Source organism: Durio zibethinus, chromosome 10, assembly GCF_047325235.1.
Source record: "Durio zibethinus cultivar Kanyao isolate XHJ-2024 chromosome 10, ASM4732523v1, whole genome shotgun sequence".
NCBI classification, from domain to species: Eukaryota; Viridiplantae; Streptophyta; class Magnoliopsida; order Malvales; family Malvaceae; genus Durio; species Durio zibethinus.
The window spans coordinates 9,409,310-9,430,472 of NC_143171.1; the positions used below are offsets into that span (position 1 = coordinate 9,409,310).

The 21,163-nt window shown below is 29.3% G+C and overlaps 2 protein-coding genes across 4 annotated transcripts; both read left to right on the forward strand.

The window, feature by feature from the left end:
• Nucleotides 1–5,558: 5,558 nt before the first annotated feature.
• Nucleotides 5,559–8,809, forward strand: LOC111292327 (uncharacterized). 3 transcript variants are annotated; one of them, XR_016345737.1, is made up of 3 exons: nt 5,559–7,879; nt 7,999–8,085; nt 8,220–8,809. XR_016345737.1 is itself a non-coding variant. In XM_022884645.2 (2 exons), exon 1 carries the CDS (start codon nt 5,900–5,902, stop codon nt 7,859–7,861), a length of 1,962 nt encoding a protein of 653 aa, XP_022740380.2. In that variant the 5' UTR covers nt 5,591–5,899; the 3' UTR covers nt 7,862–7,879; nt 8,220–8,809. The 3 variants fall into 3 exon arrangements, 2 of the variants coding, with proteins under 2 accessions (XP_022740380.2, XP_089622839.1); XM_022884645.2 differs by lacking the exon at nt 7,999–8,085 and having other exon boundaries at nt 5,591–7,879; XM_089766713.1 differs by lacking the exon at nt 8,220–8,809 and having other exon boundaries at nt 5,758–7,879; nt 7,999–8,171.
• A 3,626-nt stretch (nt 8,810–12,435) lies between these two features.
• Nucleotides 12,436–15,886, forward strand: LOC111292277 (ferredoxin--NADP reductase, leaf isozyme, chloroplastic-like). The gene is made up of 9 exons (XM_022884570.2): nt 12,436–12,795; nt 12,889–13,123; nt 13,599–13,732; nt 13,939–14,017; nt 14,507–14,598; nt 14,697–14,774; nt 15,071–15,133; nt 15,260–15,494; nt 15,591–15,886. Exons 1-9 carry the CDS (start codon nt 12,694–12,696, stop codon nt 15,656–15,658), a joined length of 1,086 nt encoding a protein of 361 aa, XP_022740305.1. The 5' UTR covers nt 12,436–12,693; the 3' UTR covers nt 15,659–15,886.
• The last annotated feature ends 5,277 nt before the right edge of the window (nt 15,887–21,163 follow it).

Consider the following 21,163-nt stretch of genomic DNA (forward strand, 5'->3'; position numbering starts at 1 on the left):
TTCTGTTGTGAGATGAAAATATCATGTCGTGAGTGAGTTACTTCAATTTCTAGAAAAAAATTTCAATCTCTCTAACTCTTTTATCTGAAAATCTCCAGTCAAACATTGTTATAGATATTCTCTCTTTTTCATCATCTCCGGTTACAATTATATCATCAATATGCACTAATAAAATTGTGACTCTCCTTGAATCAGAGTGCTTGATAAACAATGTGTGATCTCTTTGACTTTGCTTATATCTCATTACTAGCATCACTTTGACAAATCTCCTGAATCAAGGCCTATAAGGCTATTTAAAGTGATATAAAGTTTTTTTCAGCTTGCATACTTTGTTTACTTCTAGATGACCTCCAAATCTCGATGAAACCTTCATATATATTTCTTCTTCCAAATCATCATGTAGAATGCATTCTTTACATCAAATTGTTAAAGCTACCAATTGTAATTTGCAGCCAATGATAACAAAATCCTAACTATATTCATCTTGATAACTAGAGCAAAAATTTTTTAATAATCCACTCTATAAGTTTTAGTGTAGCCATTAACCACTAACCCGGCTTTATACTTTTTCATAATATCATCTGCTTTGTATTTTATAATGAAAACTCATTTACACCCAACTGAATTTTTTCCTTTGGGCAACTCTACTAGTTCTCATATCTTATTTTTCTCTAATGCCTCCATTTATATTTTCATGGCTTGCCTTCATTTTTCACTGGATAATGGCTCGGATAATATAGTTGAAATAGAAATAGTATTTAGACTCACAAGAAAATTTTTGTGAGATAGTGAGAATTTTTCAAATGATACAAAATTAGAGATTGGATATACTAGATGCTTAATACATTCTCTAGTTCATTTCCTAATAACAATAGGTAAATCATAATCACTAATTATAGTTTTAAAATATTCATGCTCATGTTAAGAAACAGACTCAAAGATTATATTTATATCATTTTCAGAGTTAGGATCAAGTTTTTAGACTTGCACTAATTCATGATTTGAAATTTTTTTTCTTAAGTGCACCTGTAATTCCTTCATAGAATCAAGAACAACATAATCTTTTATCACATTTTTCGTGTTTGAAATGAGTTCAGACTCAAATTCAATGTTTGATTTGAACTTAAAAGAAATAAATTTCGACTCAGAAAAATTAATAAGTGAAAATATTGAAAAAAAAAAAAGACAAGTCAAGTAAAAAGAAGTTTTTATCCTTATCTTCCATGAATGAAGTCTCCCCCTGAAGATAAGGTTGAGTAAAAAATGATTTACTTTCTTCAAAAGTGATATTTGTAAACACATAATTTTTTTGTAAGAAGATAATAACACTTATACTCTTTCTGAGTTGATGAATACCTTACAAAAATGTACTTAATTACTCTAGGATCTAACTTTCCCCAATTATAACTGTAAACATAAACAAATTATATACAATTCAATATCCTAGGAGTGAGATTGTTTATGATATTAAAGTTGGAATAAAATTGTAAGAATAGTTTCATAAGAGTTTTAAATCCTAAAACCCTTAAAGATAACTTATTTATAATGTGTATAGCAATGAAAATAGCTTTCCCCATTAGAATTTGGATAATGAAAAAGTAAAACTCTGGTTGTAGCTAGTAAATGGCTATTTTTCTTCTCTGTCACTCTATTCTGCTATGGAGTATTAACACAAGATGGCTCGTGAATAATTTTTTCATTTTGGAAATAGGTAGATAAACTCTGGTTGAAATAGTCTATTGTATTATCAAACATAAATCTCTTGATTTTCACTCCAAATTGATTTTGGATCATGTTTTGAAAGTTTAAAAACACAATATTCTCATTTGGATTTAAGTAAAAATATCCAACAAACTCTGGTAAAATATCTATAAAAAAAACCACCTTACACCAGAATTATTAAGAATTGTATAGGGATCCTATATATCACTATGCATCAAGTAAAAAAAAGTAAAACTTCTTTTATTGCTAACTAAAAAAGACACACATATATGTTTTGCAAGTTCACAAACATCATAATGAAAATTTCAACATTTAATCATTTGAACAAAAAAGAAAACATGTTTTTAAAAGTTTCAAAAGAAATATGTCCAAGACAAAAATGATAAAGCTAGATTTTATTTTTATTAAGAGATTTTTTATAAAGAAATGACAAAGGTAAACTATTCTTGATATTACTTGTGTTATTTGATGTCTCAAGATAGTATAGTCCATCATTCTTCTTAGTAAGTCCAATATTCTTTCCCAAACTTTGGTCTCAAAATTCATAATATAAGGGATAAAAAATCACTCTGTATTTTATGTCTCTAGTAAGGTTTTGTATAGATATCAACTTAGTAGACAATCTAGGAACATAAAGAACATTTTTAAGAACAAAAGAGGGATTAATTTAAACATCTCCTAATCCTACCATTATAGTAAGTGAACCATTTGCAACAACAATTTTTTTATTACTAAAACATAGGGTATATGTACTAAAGTTCTGTAAGGAATGTATCATATGATCAGTGGCTCCTAAGTCAATGACCCAAGAACTCATAATAGGCTTAACCGAGATATTTAATCCATAAGAATTAAAAGCTTTACCTGAACTAAAAATCTTACCCAAAAAACATACGTCAGTAGGCTTTCAAGAGTTCTTAATTGGCTTTTTGGTTTCTCAATCTCTTATCTGTCCAACTCTCTTTGTTTCTACGATTTCGGTAATACTCTGGTGGTTTTACCAATTGTCACTTTCTCAAATCAAGTAATAGTGACAGATTTTATTATCACTGGCATGATTATCTTTCTCAGGATTGAAATATGTCATGATAGTAAAAGTTTAACCAAAGACAATTCTAGGCAATGAAAGCCAAAGAAAGAAAAAAATAAGATTAAAAGATTTAACAAGATTTGACCATGAAAGCCTGAAATAGAATTTAACAATGAAGGCTCAAAAATTTTTCTTCCCAAGAAGAGCCTAAAACTTTAATATCATGTGAAAGAACTAAAAAATAAAACTTTGTTAAAAACCAAGAGTAAAACTGAATGTATATTAAAAAATTGCTCATAAAAAAATCATACAAGCACCTTAAGTTTATATGCAACCAACTAGTGGGTAAGCTAGAAAATTAAATCTTCTTAAAATTGATCCTATAATTAAGGAATTATCTATCATAATTTTCTGTCCTTAATTCTAAAGATACAAAATGCTTAACTCTAGAGATACAAATATAAATGTATAGATTACAAATTACAACTAATTGTAAATAAGTGTTTTCTCATAGTAGTGACTCTTTTTGTTGTGTTTAGTAATAAGTTCACGGATTTATACATTATAACAATTCATAATTAATTGAATTCATGAATATCCTAGATTAATGAATGAATAAGTTGTGAATAGTTAAATTCATTTAATTTGAGTCTGGTTTATAACTAATTAATAGTAAATATGAATGTAGCCTCAAAATTTAATTAACACAAAAGAAAAAGTACATTTTATCTACAATTAATTAAGTTTATGAATATTATAAATTTATGAATACTTAAGTTCATGAATAGTAAAAATACAATCACCTATAGTCAAAGAAATATAATATTTGACATAGTAAATGAATGATGATTACATGGTAAAAATAAAAATCATATATAACATGAATAGTAAATGAATCGATGCTTACATGATAGTGTTTATATGGAACAATATTAAAATCAGCAGATTGAAAATATATGAAAGTAAAATATATAGTTAATCTGATCTTGATTGAAAATAAAGTCGAAGTTGAAAATGTTTTACTAGTACATATTAAAAAAGATTAAAATGTTTTCTTGAACTTGTTGATTCATTTTACATTTATTTTTTTATGTAAATCAAACTTTTTTGTTTATTTACTAACCTTTATAAATTCATTGTTAACTTCTATTTTCTTTATTATATCCAAGCATATGATTGAATGACATGGTTAAGCGCATACATTCATACACTTATGATGTATCGGATACTATTCTGCCCAATTAATTTTATTTTGTTTGAAACATATTTTTAATAGCCATTGAAAAGGGTGAAAATTTTTATCTTGAATTCCTATTTGCACTGGTATGAAAATACAGCAAACAAGTACTAAGGATCTAAAGTGTAAAATGCTAAATCAAGATATCAAGAATTCAAGAAAAGATAAAAAGATGTTACTAAAATGAACCGTAGAAGGTTTCAAAGGTAGCTGGAAATCCATTTACCTAATATTTTGCATTGCACTGTCCAATTTCTGCTGGCAATGGCCCCAACTCAAGTTGCATCTTTCATTTTGCATAATAATTGCATAGCGTTTGGGTAGGGATGGCAGCGGGGCGGGGCGGGGCGGGTCGGATTTTTGCTTTCCCCGCCTCCGACCCGAAGCCTTAGTGCTTCTACCCGATACCCGATCGATCCCGTTCAGAGGTTTTAGTAAAAAATCCGACTCCGACCCGTTACAAATATTATTTACACTGCAGGGATTTTTCAAATTTTTTTTGTTCTTAAAGAAAAAGAAACCCGAAAAGATTCCTGGAAAACCTACAATCGTAGCTAAGGTTTTTCGATTCTGCAGGGCATTACTTTGTTCTTGAAAAGTTACAAAACTAATTTTTAAAACATAGCCTTTTTCAACTCCCTCAGAGACGCAAAAAGTTTATCCAAAACCCCTCCCATGGTTTGCAAGCACATGGTTTGCAACAGAACATGGTTTCGAACAGCACATGGTTTGCAACAGAACATGGTTTCGAAAACAGCACATGGTTTGTAACAAAACATGGTTTGCAAGTTGCAACAAAACATGAACCAGAACAGCCGGTTAGCAGAGTTTCAGCTTTGTCTGAAATCGAAATTGAAACTATCCAAGTCTCTGTAAAAACTCAACATGCTCGACATAACATTAACAGTAGAGGGTAAGGAGATGATTTTTGCTTACCTCAAAACTGCTGTCTGCTGGTATCCTGGCACTGTGGAGATTACAAATGGTTGCGACTCGTCTGTCTTTCTGTCCTGTTAACTTTACTCTTTCTAGCTTGATGGCTTTTTTTGTTGAAATAGAGGAAAGATTCGAAGGAAGAAAGCTAAATAGATGGAAGTTAAATGGATGAAAACAGGTGGGATGGCTGGAATTGGATAGGTGGATGAGAAATTTTGAACAAATCGAAAGAGATGAGAAGGATAAGACGGACGAAAAACAAAAACATTGAAAGCAATCGAAACTCATAAACCCTAAAAAAAAATTACATATATATATTAAGGATATTTTAATAAATATCTCGGGTTGGGTCGGGTTTCATATAAACCCGACTCCGATCCGAAACCGACATTTTCAAAAATTAAATCCGATCCGACCCGATCTGAAATCCGTTTTTTAAGAAAAAAATCCGATCTTAAATTATCGGATCGAGTCGAAACCCAACGAATTCGGATAAATTTGCCGACCTTGGGGTTATAGCTGTCACCTTCATGGCTAATAAAGCAACTATTTTTATTATCGATGCATTTTCTCAATTGTAAATTCAACTATTTTTCATATATATAAACAATAGTAGAAGCACCCAGAAATGTTATAAAGAAGCAGATGAAAACGTGTTTGACCTTGTAAACTCGTCTCCCATGTATGGTGAAAGACCCTTTTCTTGTTTTTCTTTCTCACGCGTCCTCAACCAAAATCCCCATAGCACCGAAAAGTAGCAATTAACTCCGCAAAACTTCCCTTAATCAGACAACTTTAACTACCCCTTTTCTTCCTTCATTTCCTCCGCTTATCAAGCCTTTTACAAGAAACTCCCAAAGGCCAAAGACTCAATAAAGATCAACCCTTTTCTCTTCAATTTTGTTTATTTATTTTTTGATCTGATCAAATTTACGTATTTTAGTTTTGTTTTTGGTATTTTTTTGGTTGTTGTGATGGCGGATATAGTGAAGCAAATCTTGGCAAAGCCGATTCAGTTAGCAGACCAAGTAATGAAAGCGGCGGACGAAGCAAGTTCGTTTAAGCAAGAGTGTGCGGAGCTTAAGTCCAAGGCAGAGAAACTCGCTGGCTTACTCCGACAAGCGGCGCGTGCGAGTTCCGACCTTTACGAACGTCCCACGCGCCGCATAATCGATGATACCGAACAAGTGCTCGATAAAGCTCTCTCTTTGGTCCTCAAATGCCGTGCCAATGGCCTTATGAAGCGCCTGTTCACAATCATTCCCGCTGCCGCTTTCCGTAAAATGTCTTCTCAGCTCGAGAACTCAATCGGCGATGTTTCTTGGCTTCTCCGTGTTTCAGCTTCGGCTGACGATCGCGACGATGAGTACCTAGGCCTTCCTCCGATCGCTGCAAACGAGCCGATTTTATGCCTAATTTGGGAACAAATCGCGATTCTTTACACCGGTTCACTCGACGTCCGGTCCGACGCGGCTGCTTCGCTTGTTTCGCTAGCCAGAGACAATGATCGGTACGGGAAACTGATTATAGAAGAAGGAGGGGTTGGACCGTTGTTGAAATTAGTCAAAGAAGGGAAAGTGGAAGGTCAAGAAAACGCCGCCAAAGCAATTGGACTTCTGGGTCGGGACCCTGAAAGCGTCGAGCATATGATCCTCGCTGGTGCTTGCACGGTGTTTGCGAAAATCCTTAAAGAAGGTCCGATGAAAGTTCAAGCCGTAACGGCGTGGGCGGTGTCTGAGCTGGCAGCTAATTATCCAAAATGTCAAGATTTATTTGCTCAGCATAATATAATCCGATTACTCGTTAGTCATTTGGCGTTTGAAACGATTCAAGAACATAGCAAATATGCAATTGCTAGTAACAAGGCGACGTCAATCCACGCGGTGGTTATGGAGAGTAGTAATAATTCGAATGTGAATAATGTGGAAAATGTTGTTGATGAAGATCATCAGAGTCAGATTACGCATCCTATGGGGACGGAAACGCCTAATCGGATGCATAACGTGGTTATGAATACTATGGCAATGAAAGAAGGGGTGAAATTGCCACAAAAGCCGAGTAATAATCATGTTAGCAGTAATAGTCAGGGCAATGTCAAGCAAGTTCATCAAGTTTATTATCAACATCAGCAGAATGGTTCAATTGCCGGGACGAATATTAAGGGAAGGGAATTGGAAGATCCTTCTACCAAGGCTTATATGAAAGCAATGGCAGCTAGAGCTTTATGGCATCTTGCTAAGGGGAATTCTTCTATTTGTCGGAGTATTACTGAGTCTAGAGCACTGCTATGTTTGGCGGTTTTGTTAGAAAAAGGAACTGATGATGTGCAGTTTAATTCAGCTATGGCATTGATGGAGATTACAGCTGTGGCAGAGCAGGATACTGATTTGAGAAGGTTTGCATTTAAGCCGAATTCTCATGCTTGTAAGCTCGTCGTCGATCAGCTGTTGAACATAATTGAGAAGGCTGATTCTGAGCTGCTCATTCCTTGTATGAAGGCTATTGGTAATTTGGCAAGGACGTTTAGAGCAACGGAAACAAGGATGATTTCCCCATTGGTTAAACTTCTCGATGAGAGGGAAGCTGAAGTTTCTAAGGAGGCTGCAATAGCACTTACCAAGTTTGCTTGCAAAGAGAACTATCTACACGTTGATCACTCCAAGGCAATTATTAGTGCAGGAGGTGCAAAGTATTTGATTCAGCTAGTGTATTTTGGGGAACAAATTGTTCAAGTCTCAGCATTACTTCTCCTATGCTACATTGCCCTCCATGTACCGGATAGCGAAGAACTTGCCCAAGCTCAAGTGCTTACAGTTCTGGAATGGGCATCCAAGCAATCCTGCATGACCCACGATGAAACAGTGGACACACTTCTACAAGAGGCCAAAAGTAGATTGGAGCTGTATCAGTCCAGAGGTTCAAGGGGATTTCATTGATTCAATCGCTTTTCCATTGTAATTTCTTGTTTAGAAATATATACTTTCATTTTCTTTCGAATTCATCATTCTAATGGAGTGTACATACAGTTAGAGGTCTTCCATGGTTGATCATAAGTATTTTCACTCATTTGCAGAGTTGCTGCTTCTTTTTTGTGTCCTCACCTATTGCCTTGAGTTGCATGACCAGAAAGGAGTTCATGATATTTATCGGGTTATATCATGTATTCCACTTCTTTTTTTGTTATTTTGGAATTGCTTCCCCTTCAGAATCACAACTGTCTGTTGGTTTATAAATTAAATATTATTTATTATATTTTTCAAAAAGAATTCAGTTTGCATAATTGATCCTTGATAGGTTGCTGACATCTTGGTTGGAACAGCTAGAAATGAGATAGGGTGGGGGAAAGTTGCCTGGAAAGATTGCTTATGATCTCGATTTGGAGGTGAAGTAATAAGTTTTATTGACCTGAAAGTTTTTTTGTGGTTTCTAACGGCCATAAAAGAATCATTCAACCTCAGACCTCAGAGGGCTTGGACTCTTTCAAACCACCTGCTCTGGCTTACTACTACTTTTCTTGGTCTTGTCATCTGATTCCATCATCAAACTACAAATTACCTACCTTGGTTGCCACCTACATGATGGTGATTCTGCTGCATTTATACTTTATAGCAAGTGTTTAGGAGCAAATTAAGAATCGGTAACTTGTGCTCACATGAGAAGAATCCTTTTCCTTTCTTTTCTTTTCTTTTTTTTTTTTTTTTGGCGCTATTTCTACTTTATTAACAATTTCAAGTGGAGAAATATCCATATACTTGTCAAATCCACCCAGAAGAACCACTGTATAGTCAATTTCAGTTTGCGATCCAGGAAAGGGGGAAAGAATAATAAGAATCCCCACGTTTTAGATTAGTTGAAATTCATACAAAAAGAGAAAATTAAGAAGATATCCACACACTAAGCATGAGTTGACATTACTGAAAAATGATGGTCAACAAAACCGGAACTGATGATATTTGCTTTATTTTGCTTTTCCTATAATGCAATGTTTGCAGATGCAAAGTTTGCCTTTTGTGCTGAAACATGGGAGTGGTGGCATTTCAGTGTTGAAAGTGCATTGCACGATTCTTTGTCTCCAAGCAATCTGTCTTTGCTATTTTTGTCTCCTTTGTGATGACATTCTTTCTTTTTAAAATGTCGGTAATTGAGATTGAATTGTATCTTTGAAGATACACTTTTGAGTTTGGAAAGTGAGTGTGCTAAACCCAGAGATTCACATGAACACGCATCACTGTAAATTGTAAGATGCACATGCTAATCTCCTTCACATAAATAAATGAGCTCTGACATCACTTTAAGGGAATTCATCTTCTTTTTTTTTTTTTGAATGATTGAAATTTTTTAACTTGAGGAAATTTGTCCTTCTAAATGTCATAGACCGCCAAGATGTCACCCATACGAATATTATTGCTGTGGCCTACCAATAATCTCGAAAATTGTTACCATCATCATTACATATATATGGAGCACTTTGATTTGGTGATGCCCTATTTCTTTAATGGTTGATTGTGTTGCAAGCGAAGAATCAAACCCAAGTCCTGCAATCCTTCTACATCAGTGCCCAAAGAAATAATGCTTTATATCACGGGCAAATGCCAAAAGTATAACACTTTCTGTGGTATACATATTTCAATCACTCTTTTAGCCCCAAAATTTTGGGTTTAGAACAAGAGACGTGTGATCTTCAACTCTTAATTCTTATTATCATCGTTTAGCTTCCGATAACTTCAAATAAAAAAAAAAAAAAAAAAAAAAACCACACTGGGTTTAGCCCCATAATAATAACTGCTGACAAAAGTCCGCATTTTGACATAATTGGTGCATGCGTTTTAACAAGACATGAAATTAGTAGCACTGATAAGAGTTTAATCTAAATGATTCCTCCAAGAAAACAGATACGGACTAATCTTAGTTTAGTGATAATTAAGATTGGAAGAGAGAGGCATATCCCATTTCTAGAGCAGTTGAATGTAACATCTTCATAACTCCACTGAAAATGATAAATTAATTGACTCTAATCAACTATAAAAAAGATTCACGGTGCAGCTTCCCTGTAAAACAGGTCAACTAGGCCCTCACCATCCACATCTATCCACTAACTTCCGTTATTTGCATTAATTTTGTATTTTATCTGATCGAAGTTGTCAATCATACATCCATCCCGCAGTAAAAGGTGATTATGTGCTTGTTTGCTTCTGTCTTTTGCAATAGCTTTTGCAGTTTTTTTATTTGAGAAAACTAAATTTTGGGTAATTTTAAAGAAAATTTAATTTAATAAAAGTTAGATATTAAGTGTTGACATTCCATAAGTTTAAAATTGAGTTAAATATTAAAATGAATTTTGAATTATATGCTTTCTATCAATATGATATCTAAATAAATAAATTTGTCAATTTGGTATTACAATTTTCATTTGATTATCAAGTTGGTAATTAAAATTATTATCATTAGTTAATTTTGTTAACATTATATAACATCTAATAAGATGTTGATATGTGTAAAAAAATTTAGTCACCGCAAGATCATTAAAAGATTTCTAAAAATTTTTTTTAAATCTAAAAATTTTAAAAAATTAAAAATTTTTCTTAAACAATCTAAAATTTTTACAAATTTCTAAAATATTTTAAAATTTATAATAAATTTTAATAAATTCAAACACTTCTTAAAATTTTTGAAAAATTCTAAACTACAAAAATTAAAAAAAAAAACTGAAAATTGAAAAAAAATCTAAAATTTTTGGGAAATTTTTGAAAATTTTAAAAAATCTAAAAATTTTGAAAAATCTAAAAATTTTTAAAAAATTCTAAAACTATTTTAAAATTTTTGCAAAATTAAATAATTTCAAAAGTCTAAAACATTCTAAAAATTTTAAAAAAATTGAAAATAAAAAATGCAAAACTTAAAATTTTAATAAAAATACAAAAAAATAAAAATTTTTTGAATAAATCAAAATATATAAAAATAAAAAATAAAAATTGTAAGATTCAAAAAAATGAAAATTTTCAGAACTTTTTAGAAATTTTTTACAATTTTTAAAAAATTTTTATATTTTTTTGTATTTTTATTAAAATTTTAAGTTTTGCATTTTTTTTTTATTTTCAAATTTAAGTTTTGTGAATTTTTTTGAAAATTTTGAGATTTTTTTAAAATTTTGAAGTTTCTTTAATTTTATTTTAGAATTTTTTAAAGAATTTTTTAAAATTTTTAAATTTTTTTGAATTAATTTTTTTTTATTTTTTAGAATTTTCAAAAAATTTTAAATTTATTAATTAAAATTTTAAAAAAAAATTGTTTATATTGATGTAACATTGATGATATGTTATTAATTGGATTTTTTGACAATGCCAACATTCTATTAGATATTTATGCTACGTCATTAAAATTTATTAACAACGTTAATCTCAAATATTAATAATGGAATAAAGATTAAAAAATTAAACTGATAATTTTATTTTTTTAGGTATCAAATGAGTTATTTTTATATTTAATTTTTTAAAATTTTAAATAAATTTAAATTTTAACACCCGTAATCCTTTTTTTATCTCAAACTATAACCTTTTATATAAAATATATATATTCACAAGCTAATAGAGAAAGATTCAATGACACTTCGAAACAGGAAAAGTTAATTTTCATATGCATCTAAATTGTTTTTATTTACTTACTTTAATAATTAAAAATATACTTATTTAAATTCGTAACTTAATTTAATTTATTTATACAGTTATTTATAAAAATTAATATTTAATAATTTTAGAATTTAAATTTTAATATTTTCAATTCTTTTCATTATTTTCAAACCGTGAAAAATGTGATAAGAATTTGGAAAGGACTAAGGGGCAGTGTGAAACAAATGGATTTCTAATGATATGGGTTTTAATCGGAACAATTGAAGTTGTTAATTGGGCTATAAAGTGGATTTCTAGTCAGACTAAGCTGACTGGACTTGTGAAATAGGCCAACAGTTTTACCGATGGATTGAGTAGGCTATAATTCAACTAACTGGACTTACGTCCACTAATCATGTATTAAATTGAGTGAGCTAAAAAAATCTGATTCTAATTGGGTTTTGTAAATGGGCTGACTACTGGGCAATGGATTGAGATAGAGTGCGATTCTGATAAAACTATGTCCTTACTTTTAATTGGGCTAACAACATGTCCATGGATAAAGTGGGCTATAACTGTGATTCTAATCAAAGCTGGACTTCTCTAATGGCAGAACCACTAATTGGAATTCTAAAGTGGGCTGACGACTTGCCATGGACTGGGATAGATAGTCCGAAGTCATCTTTGGATCCCCTATTCCATCCTCCAATTCATTTTGAATGTGGATGCATAATGCATTCCTTTGGAATCAAAAGTGGTCAAAATTTCACCAAAAATAAATTCCCATGGTGATGTGCACCATGTTACTAATATTACCGAGAATATTTTGTTGGAAAACATGAAACCCCAATCAAAATTGATACAACCATCAACAAATGGTAAATTTAGCACCATTTCATTATCACATGGTGAATCAACGAAAAGGAATAGGGTAGAAGGAGTCTTTATGCATATGGTGGTGTGAGAGTCGTACATTTTTACACAGGGACTTATCCTCATCGGGGCCTCTGCATTGGCCTTCAAATCTCCTCCACCCAATTCATAATCCAAACCAAAGACGGAAAAAAAAATCACATCCTTTTTTTGATTTCCTATCCTCATCATTGCTTCACCAACAATCCATCAAATAACATTTTCTTCTTCTTTCTTCATTATCGAAAAACATGGCTGCTGTAACTGCTGCAGTCTCTTTTCCTTCTACCAAGTCCGCCTCTCTTCCTACTCGAACCTCTATCATCTCTCCTGAAAGAATCACCTTCAAGAAAGTAAAAACCTCTCATATTGTAATTATGATATGGTATATATGTGAAACTATCATACATGTTCGAAGTTGATCAGATGCTTTTTTTGTTCTTCAGGTTCCTGTTTACTACAGAGATGTTTCCAGTGGAGGAAGAGTGCTTTCTGTCAGAGCCCAGGTTACAACTGAAGCTCCCGCTAAAGTTGTAAAGGAATCCAAGAAAAATGAGGAAGGTGTTGTCGTTAATAAGTTCAAGCCAAAGAACCCTTACATTGGCAGATGCCTTCTAAACACTAAGATCACCGGTGATGATGCTCCTGGAGAGACTTGGCACATGGTCTTCAGCAGTGAGGGTATGCAAACTATCTGCTGTATTCATCTGCTAAATTAAATTCTTCAAGACATTTGCACTTGCATATGTGTAAAGAATATGAGAAAATATTGGATGATTTTTTTTTTTTAGGGTGATGGAGTTTTTTGTGCACCAATGTGTGAGTATTAATATTTAATACATGAGTTAAAATGTTCAAATTCAATTCAAAATCAAATAAGCAGGCAAGAATTTGCTAAAATATTGTTGTTGAATTCCTGATAATATGCTGATCACAGATCCAATGCTAATGGGGATTATTCCCATTCCTGTAGTGCTACTTGCGTAGCTATGATATTATCTACAATTCTTAAGTATTATGCTCATTTGCCAACTTTTATGTTCAATTTTTGGTGATCAAGTAATAAAAAGGTTTGCTATTCTTGACATAATTAATTAGCTGAAGCGAAAAATACTCTTCCTTCTTGGCTGATCACTGGTTGGTTGGATTGGATCAGGAGAGGTTCCTTACAGAGAAGGGCAATCCATTGGGGTGATTCCAGATGGCCTTGACAAGAATGGGAAACCTCACAAGCTGAGATTATACTCTATTGCTAGCAGTGCTCTTGGTGATTTTGGGGACTCCAAAACTGTGCGTTTGCCTTCTATAGGATAATGATTCATATTCAAATTTTCATTTTCATTTCACAATAAGATGTAAATCAAGTGCTTGATATCTATAATAGGCTTTGAGTTACCCAAGTCTATAAACCATTGGCATGTTCTGCTGGTTTTTGTTTGTTTTTTACATTTTTTAAAATTTTTGGTTTTTGGTATGATCTCATTGTATTTTTGCAGGTATCCCTATGTGTGAAACGGCTGGTATACACCAACGAAAAAGGAGAACTTGTCAAAGGGGTCTGCTCAAATTTCTTGTGTAAGAATGCATGACTTTATGTTTCATCATAATATATTCTATTGTTTTAAACAACTCATGTCAAAAGATTTTAATGTCCCATTATAGTTAGTAGGGTTAATGTTGCGAATGCCTTTGAACTATAGCGAAATATTCAGTGTGGCAAATGAATTTTAAAAATCTCTAATGTAACATTTAAATTATAAATTTATTAATTAATGTGACACTTAGCTTTACCGTGGTTAGCTCCAAATAGTGACATGTGACATACAAATAACCCTCAAAATACCACATTAAGTAATAGATTCATAATTTAAGTATTATATTAAAAATTTGTAAAGTTTAGTATCACACTAAACATTTCACTATAATTCGGAAACCATTAGTAACATATCACTTATAAGTATTATTAACTCAAAGAGTTTTGAAAAAGGTAGAAGTAGCATTCTGGAGGAATCCAGAATTGATTTACACTACTGATGCTAAATGTTTTTTAATCTTATCTTTCAGGCGATTTGAAACCTGGGGCCGAAGTTAATATCACAGGACCTGTTGGAAAGGAAATGCTTATGCCAAAAGATCCCAATGCCACAATCGTCATGGTTTGTATATTACCAAGCTGTTAACACTACTATTTAATTATCAGGCATTGATTGGATGTTGACCAAGTGCTGCTCCAAAACAACATTTTCACACTCAGCTTGCTACTGGAACTGGAATCGCTCCCTTTCGATCATTTTTGTGGAAAATGTTCTTTGAGAAGCATGACGACTACAAGGTAGAATGAAAGGTTTTTTTTTTTTTTTTTCTTCCTCCGAAAGGTCTTATTGCTAGTTATTCAATAGTTCAATGTGTCACATAGAAAATAATACAACCAATTTAATAGTGAAAACAATCATGATCTTTATATTAATACATCCATAATATGTTGTTGTAAGCAAGGAAGCCTGTTATAACATAAAAGATAAATAGCCATTGATCTCCACGACCAGGAAGCAAACATGAATAATTCCTGAACCAAGTAGATAGAGTTGTTGTACTGATGAGTGACTTAACTTCTGACATGCTCTGTAGTTCAATGGTTTGGCATGGCTCTTCCTCGGTGTTCCTACAAGTAGCTCACTGTTGTACAAGGAGGTAGGCAAGCTAGAAAAAAGATTCTTGACTGATCTAATTCTGATGCTTTGCCTCTTAACTTTCAAGAAGGAGATGCTGATTTTTCTTGTCGAGATTTTCACTGAAATATCAAATGTTATGTAACAGGAATTTGAGAAAATGAAGCAGAAATACCCTGACAACTTCAGGCTGGACTTTGCTGTGAGCAGAGAACAAACTAACGAGAAAGGAGAAAAGATGTACATTCAGACCCGAATGGCTCAATACGCAAAAGAGCTATGGGAGTTACTCAAGAAAGATAACACATATGTCTACATGTGTGGTTTGAAGGGAATGGAGAAGGGGATTGATGACATAATGGCGTCACTTGCTGCAGCAGATGGTTAAAAAGAAAAAGCCCAAATTTTCACAAAGACTAGTTTTTGAATAATTTCCATGTATTATATTCGTCTAATGCTGTATTTGCACAATTTTTCAGGTATTGATTGGACTGAGTATAAAAGGCAGTTGAAGAAATCTGAGCAATGGAATGTGGAAGTCTACTAACTGTGGATTACATGTACAATCAACCCCCACCACATCCCTTTTTTTTTTCCCCTCTTTTTTGAGCAGCCATCCATCCTATCAGGATTTCCACTGCATTATGTAGATAGGGAGTGTCTCTTTCTTTCTTTTCTTTTTTTTTGTTTTTTCATGTATTATTTTGAGCCTACATTAATGAAACAAACGGTATTTTATAGCCAACCTCATGAATTTCATCAAACTTCAATTTCACCTGCTTATTCTTATGAACATTTGTCTTATATAAATTGTGGAGTTAGCATTGGTAGTGTGTTTTTTTAGTCCTTGTCAATCTTTGGGTTGTATATCTTTCAAAGGACCTAACTCGAGTCAGAGTGTTTGTTTTGTCATCTTCCAACATTATGGATTCTTTTGCTATCCATTCTATTAATTTTGGTAATGTACGGAATGATTTTGGATTGTCATCTGGCACACTCTTGCTTCACTTTTTTATAATTTTTTATATTTAATTAATTTTTTTAATTATAAAAAAATAAATATATATTTTTAAAGATTTTAGTTTTTGTGTATGTAATCCACTTATATCAAATTTTTCTTTTTTTCTTTTTTTTCTTTTTTGGCCCTTTTTTACATTTTTTTTTTCAAAAAAATTAATAAATATTTTTTTAGATTTTAAATTCTTCTGTGTAAGATTCACTTAATGTCAAGAGTATATCACTTTTTTCTTTTACATTTTATATTTTTTATATATTTAATAAATAATTTTTTAGATTTTAATTTATTCTATAAGATCTATTTGATATCAATAGTATTCCACGTGTCAAGTCATTTGATTCTTTTTTTACTCTTTTTTTTAATTTATTTTTTTATTTTTTAAATTTAATAAATATTTTCAAATATTTTAATTTTTAATATGGGATTTATTTGATATTATTTTTAAAAATATATTTTTTGTTATTTTTTTAATTTGATAATTAAAAAAAAAAAAGAATATCAACCCAGATGTTTATATCACATTCGGATTTAATTTTTTTCAATTTTTTTTTAGTTTTTTTTTAGCTTTTTGTTTTTTAACTTCATAATATAAATTTAAAAAAAAAACTTATTATTGCTAATATTATGTGACAACTTAACTTTCTTTTATTTTTTATATTTTTGCTTTTCATCTTTTCCCTTTTTCCTTTTTTTAAATTTTTTCTTCCTTTTTTATTTTTTTAAGTTAAATCTTTTTTGAAAAAAAACCATTGAATGTATTCACATCCTATTTCGTATTTTTTCTTTCACTTTTTTATTTTTTATTTTTAAATTAGATTGTACCCAAAAATAGGTAAGCAATTTTTTTAAAAAATATCAATGAAAATATGTATGATAAAATAATTTTATATTCAATAGGTTTTGATTCATCTAAACTCAAAATATGCTTTTTTTTTATTATTTCAGATCAAAAATGAGTTTTTTTTTGTTAAATTGAAGTCAAGTCAAATATGAGCTTAGAATGTTTTGTCTTGCTCGAATAATATATAAGTACATGTTTTATCATTTATGTAATTTTGTATTTACATATATGTATTAATTAATAAAATTATTATTTAATATTTTAATTTAATAAATTCATATGTAATCTCCATTTGGTTTTTTTTCTCTTTTTTGTTTTTTTAAAAAAGTTTTTGATTTCTTTAATTTAGATAGATTTTATAAAAAAAAAATCAATGGATTTAGAAATGATAAAATAACTTATATTTTATAAGTTTTATTCAACTCAATCCAATATGTGCAACTTTTTGAAAAATCCAAAATTGGGTCAAGGTGTTTCCTTTTTAAAATCATAGTCGAATCATAAGCGAGTTTAAACTCGTCTTATTTCAGTATATATATAATTATATTTTTAATTATTTATTATGTTTTATATTTATATATTATTATATTAATAAAGTTATTATTTAATATTTTAATTGAATAAAAATATTATATTTATATGGAATTAAGACACAATCAATAAGCCTATTATATAAATTTTGCTAATTTTGATTTTTGTTTAACTTTCATTTAAGGTGACAACGAGATACTTTCTTCTTTTTTTTTTACGTTTTTTTTCTTTTTTTTTGTCAAATATTTTTAAATTTTTTTGTTTTGAATTTAGATACATTTGTTAAAAAAATTCAATGGATATGTACATCCACACGGCATCTTAATTCATCTTTTTTTCTTTCGTTCTATTTTTAATTATATAAAATTTGCAACAAATGGAGTTGATGAATAGGAATGAAAAACAATTCTTATCCGATAAGTTTTGATTTGACTTGATTTAATAAAGATATTTTTTCCTTTTCCTTTTGTTTTTCTTTTTTTATTTTTTTAGATTTTTCCTTTTTTATTTTTATACATTTTTTGTTAAATTAATTTTGTTTAAAAAAAGAAACTAATAAAGATGTCAACGTGGTACCCAAATTTGATTATTTTTTCTTTTTTTATATTTTAATTAGATATATTTTACAATAAATTTTTTTAAATCAAGATAAAATTAGAATGGGTTAAGTTTTTTATAAGATATAAGATCGACGGAAAGCGTGTTTATGATGTTTTGTTATGACTTGTTTAAGGGGATATAAAAATATATATTTTATTATGATTTTAATCTTATATTTATATATGTATTATATTAATAAAATTATTATTTGATATTTTAATTTAAGAAATTAATATTTTAAACTCAACTAAAATGTTCATATAGCACCTTTTATAAGCTCTATTTTTATTTTTATTTTTTTGTTTTCATACTTTTTATTTTTTTTGCAATTTTATTTTTTATTAGATATATATCTTTAACAATAAACGATCAATTTAAGTATTTATGTGCCACATTTATTTAATCTTTTTTATCTTTTTATTTTATTTTTTTAATTAGATAAATTTTGTTAAAAAAACTAATGAATAAATATGACAAAATAAAAAAATTTTGACTTGCAACAACGCAGGTATCCATAATTATATATATATATATATATATATATAATCATTGGTTTTAAAATGCCAATATTTTAATCATGAAATAGGTACAAATCATAATTACAAGATTAACAAGGCTTTTCGTTAATGATTTAAAAAATTTTTTAGTATCATCTTATAATATATATAAAAAATTACCAACAAGTGGTTAATTCAATCGATTAAGGTTCGTCTTCATCGACGAAGAAGTTTTGGATTCGAGTCTTATTGGTCATCACTTGTTTAGGTCGTCTCGAATGCACGATCTGCAACCACTTATCTTAAGTTGTCAGATACGACACATCTTGCCTTGACCTCGGAAACTAAGTAACCTATCTATCTCCTAATTTTTTTTACCAAAAAAAATAAAAAATTATCTATATATTTGCTATTTTTGTTAAAAAAATGTTTAGAATTTGGTCAAAATACTAAAAATACTCTTGAACTTGATCATTTTACTTAAATAAGTATTTTATTCTTTAATTGCACCAAGTTCTCATATTTTGATTTGTATCCAAATAAACTCTTATTTCAAACTAATTATTGAAATTTTGTTTCTCGTTCTTTTTAAATCATGTAAAATTTTACTTTTTATGTGAGTAAAAATTTTACTTCAAGCATTTGTGATCGTGATAAATTAATGTCTTACATGTATTATGTATTATGTTAAGGACTTATTTGTTCCAATTTAAAAATTAAAAATTTATTTGAATACAAATTAAAAATTAACACTATGTTTGGATTAAGGGGAAGGAAAAAAAAAGAAAAGAAAATAAAGGAAAGTAATGAAACAGAAAAATCATTCCTTTGTTTAGATAAATTTTTAATTTTTTTTTTAAAAAGTAAAGAAATGAAAACTCAATATCTTTTGATTTTCCTTATAATCCTTACCTTTTTAATACCACAATTTGAGGAAAAAGCTAAGAAAAGAAAGGTTGAAAAAAAATTTATCTTTATAAAAAGATTATTATATTTATATTTTTATTATGATATTATATTTGATTATATAACTGATACTTTCTATAAAAATAAATTTTGTTATTAGTATTTTATATAATATCATAGTTTATAAAATATTTTATGATTTTTTAATTCTTAACAACAAAATAAGCCAAATTATTATTAGAATAAATTAAAATATTGAATTAAACATAGAATTAAGAGTAAATCAATAACTAGCTAATATATTTTACTATATTAAGCGTGTTCAATTTTGTTTAAAAAGACTTGTTTATACAAGTTAAGTAATATAAAAATATATTTGTATATTATATGTTACTTTATAAAAAAAAGTTTATAATTGAAAAAATATTATAATGAATCATTTCCTTTCATTTTCACTATTTATCCAAATAATGTTTGTTAGAATTTCTTTCTTTTTCTTTCCTTTCCTTTATTAATTTTAACTATTCAAACAAATAGTACATGTACCATTTTCTTTCCTTTAAAAAACTTTCATTTCATTTCATTTTCTTTCATTTCCTTTCCTTTATTTATATGTATCCAAACATAACGTAAGGGCTTATTTGAGTGCAAATTAAAAGTTGAGAGCTTATTTAGATACAATAAAAATATAAAGGTTTATTTAAGTAAAGTGATAAAGTTTAAAAACTTTTTATTATTTTAACCAAAATAATTTTTTTTTAATTTTTGATCATCAACCTTCCATTTTAAAAGGTGATCCGTCCTACATCAATGTAACAACTAATCCCTTTTTATGGTAAGATAAATGATGTACACAAGTCCTACATCTCTTTGTTACTTGTGCACCTACTAAACAAGCAACCATACTTTTCATTATTTCTATTCCAACTTTCAAAGGAACCTTTTTTTTTTCTTAGTTGTATCCAATGCTTGAATTTGAGGGATTCTTGTGCCAATTCTAGAAAAAAAAAAAATTTTATTATTCAATTTTGCTCAAGGGATCAATGAAAGATTGAACTTTTCTCAAAAGAAACCTAAAAAAAAAAAAAAAAACACCAAAAAACCTTTGTCATGTATTACTTTAACATTGCAATCTATCAAATATTTCCCCCAAATATCTCTTTTTTTTTTTAAAAAAAAAAAATTGATTAGAAATCAAGATAGCTTCTCTTAATAAACAAGTTAAAGTACATTCTAGTAGTAATTAGTAATTAGTAATTAATAATTAATGTTTTGTTTTGGGAACTTCTAAATGTACCTTATCTTTTTTTTCCTTTTACATCTCACTATTCTTGTTAAATTTTTTATAAGTAAAAGTATTTAAATATTTTTCTTATAAGTTTTCGGATATATATTCACTATTTTTAAAAAGTCATAACACTTTTCAAAAATGCATTTTTGAGAAACTATATCATTTTTGGTGAAATTTTATGAAAAATTACAAAAAAAGAAATTTTGTTAAAATATTTATAACGTAGTGTAATAAAAATTTATTATTAAAAAATCATAAATTTTACAATTAATAAAAAATTATTTTTACTATTTTAATTTTAGAAAAAAATAAAATCTAATGAGATTCTAATTAAATATTTTATCTGTTGATGTTATAAATGGTGATGA

Excerpts from the sequence above, each read along its gene's own strand:
- LOC111292327 (XM_022884645.2), top strand. The coding sequence starts at position 5,900 with ATGGCGGATATAGTGAAGCAAATCTTGGCAAAGCCGATTCAGTTAGCA.
- LOC111292277 (XM_022884570.2), top strand. The coding sequence starts at position 12,694 with ATGGCTGCTGTAACTGCTGCAGTCTCTTTTCCTTCTACCAAGTCCGCC. Across the intron at positions 14,018-14,506 it reads GGTCTGCTCAAATTTCTTGT|GCGATTTGAAACCTGGGGCC; the intron begins GTAAGAATGCAT and ends CTTATCTTTCAG. Across the intron at positions 14,775-15,070 it reads AGAAGCATGACGACTACAAG|TTCAATGGTTTGGCATGGCT; the intron begins GTAGAATGAAAG and ends CATGCTCTGTAG.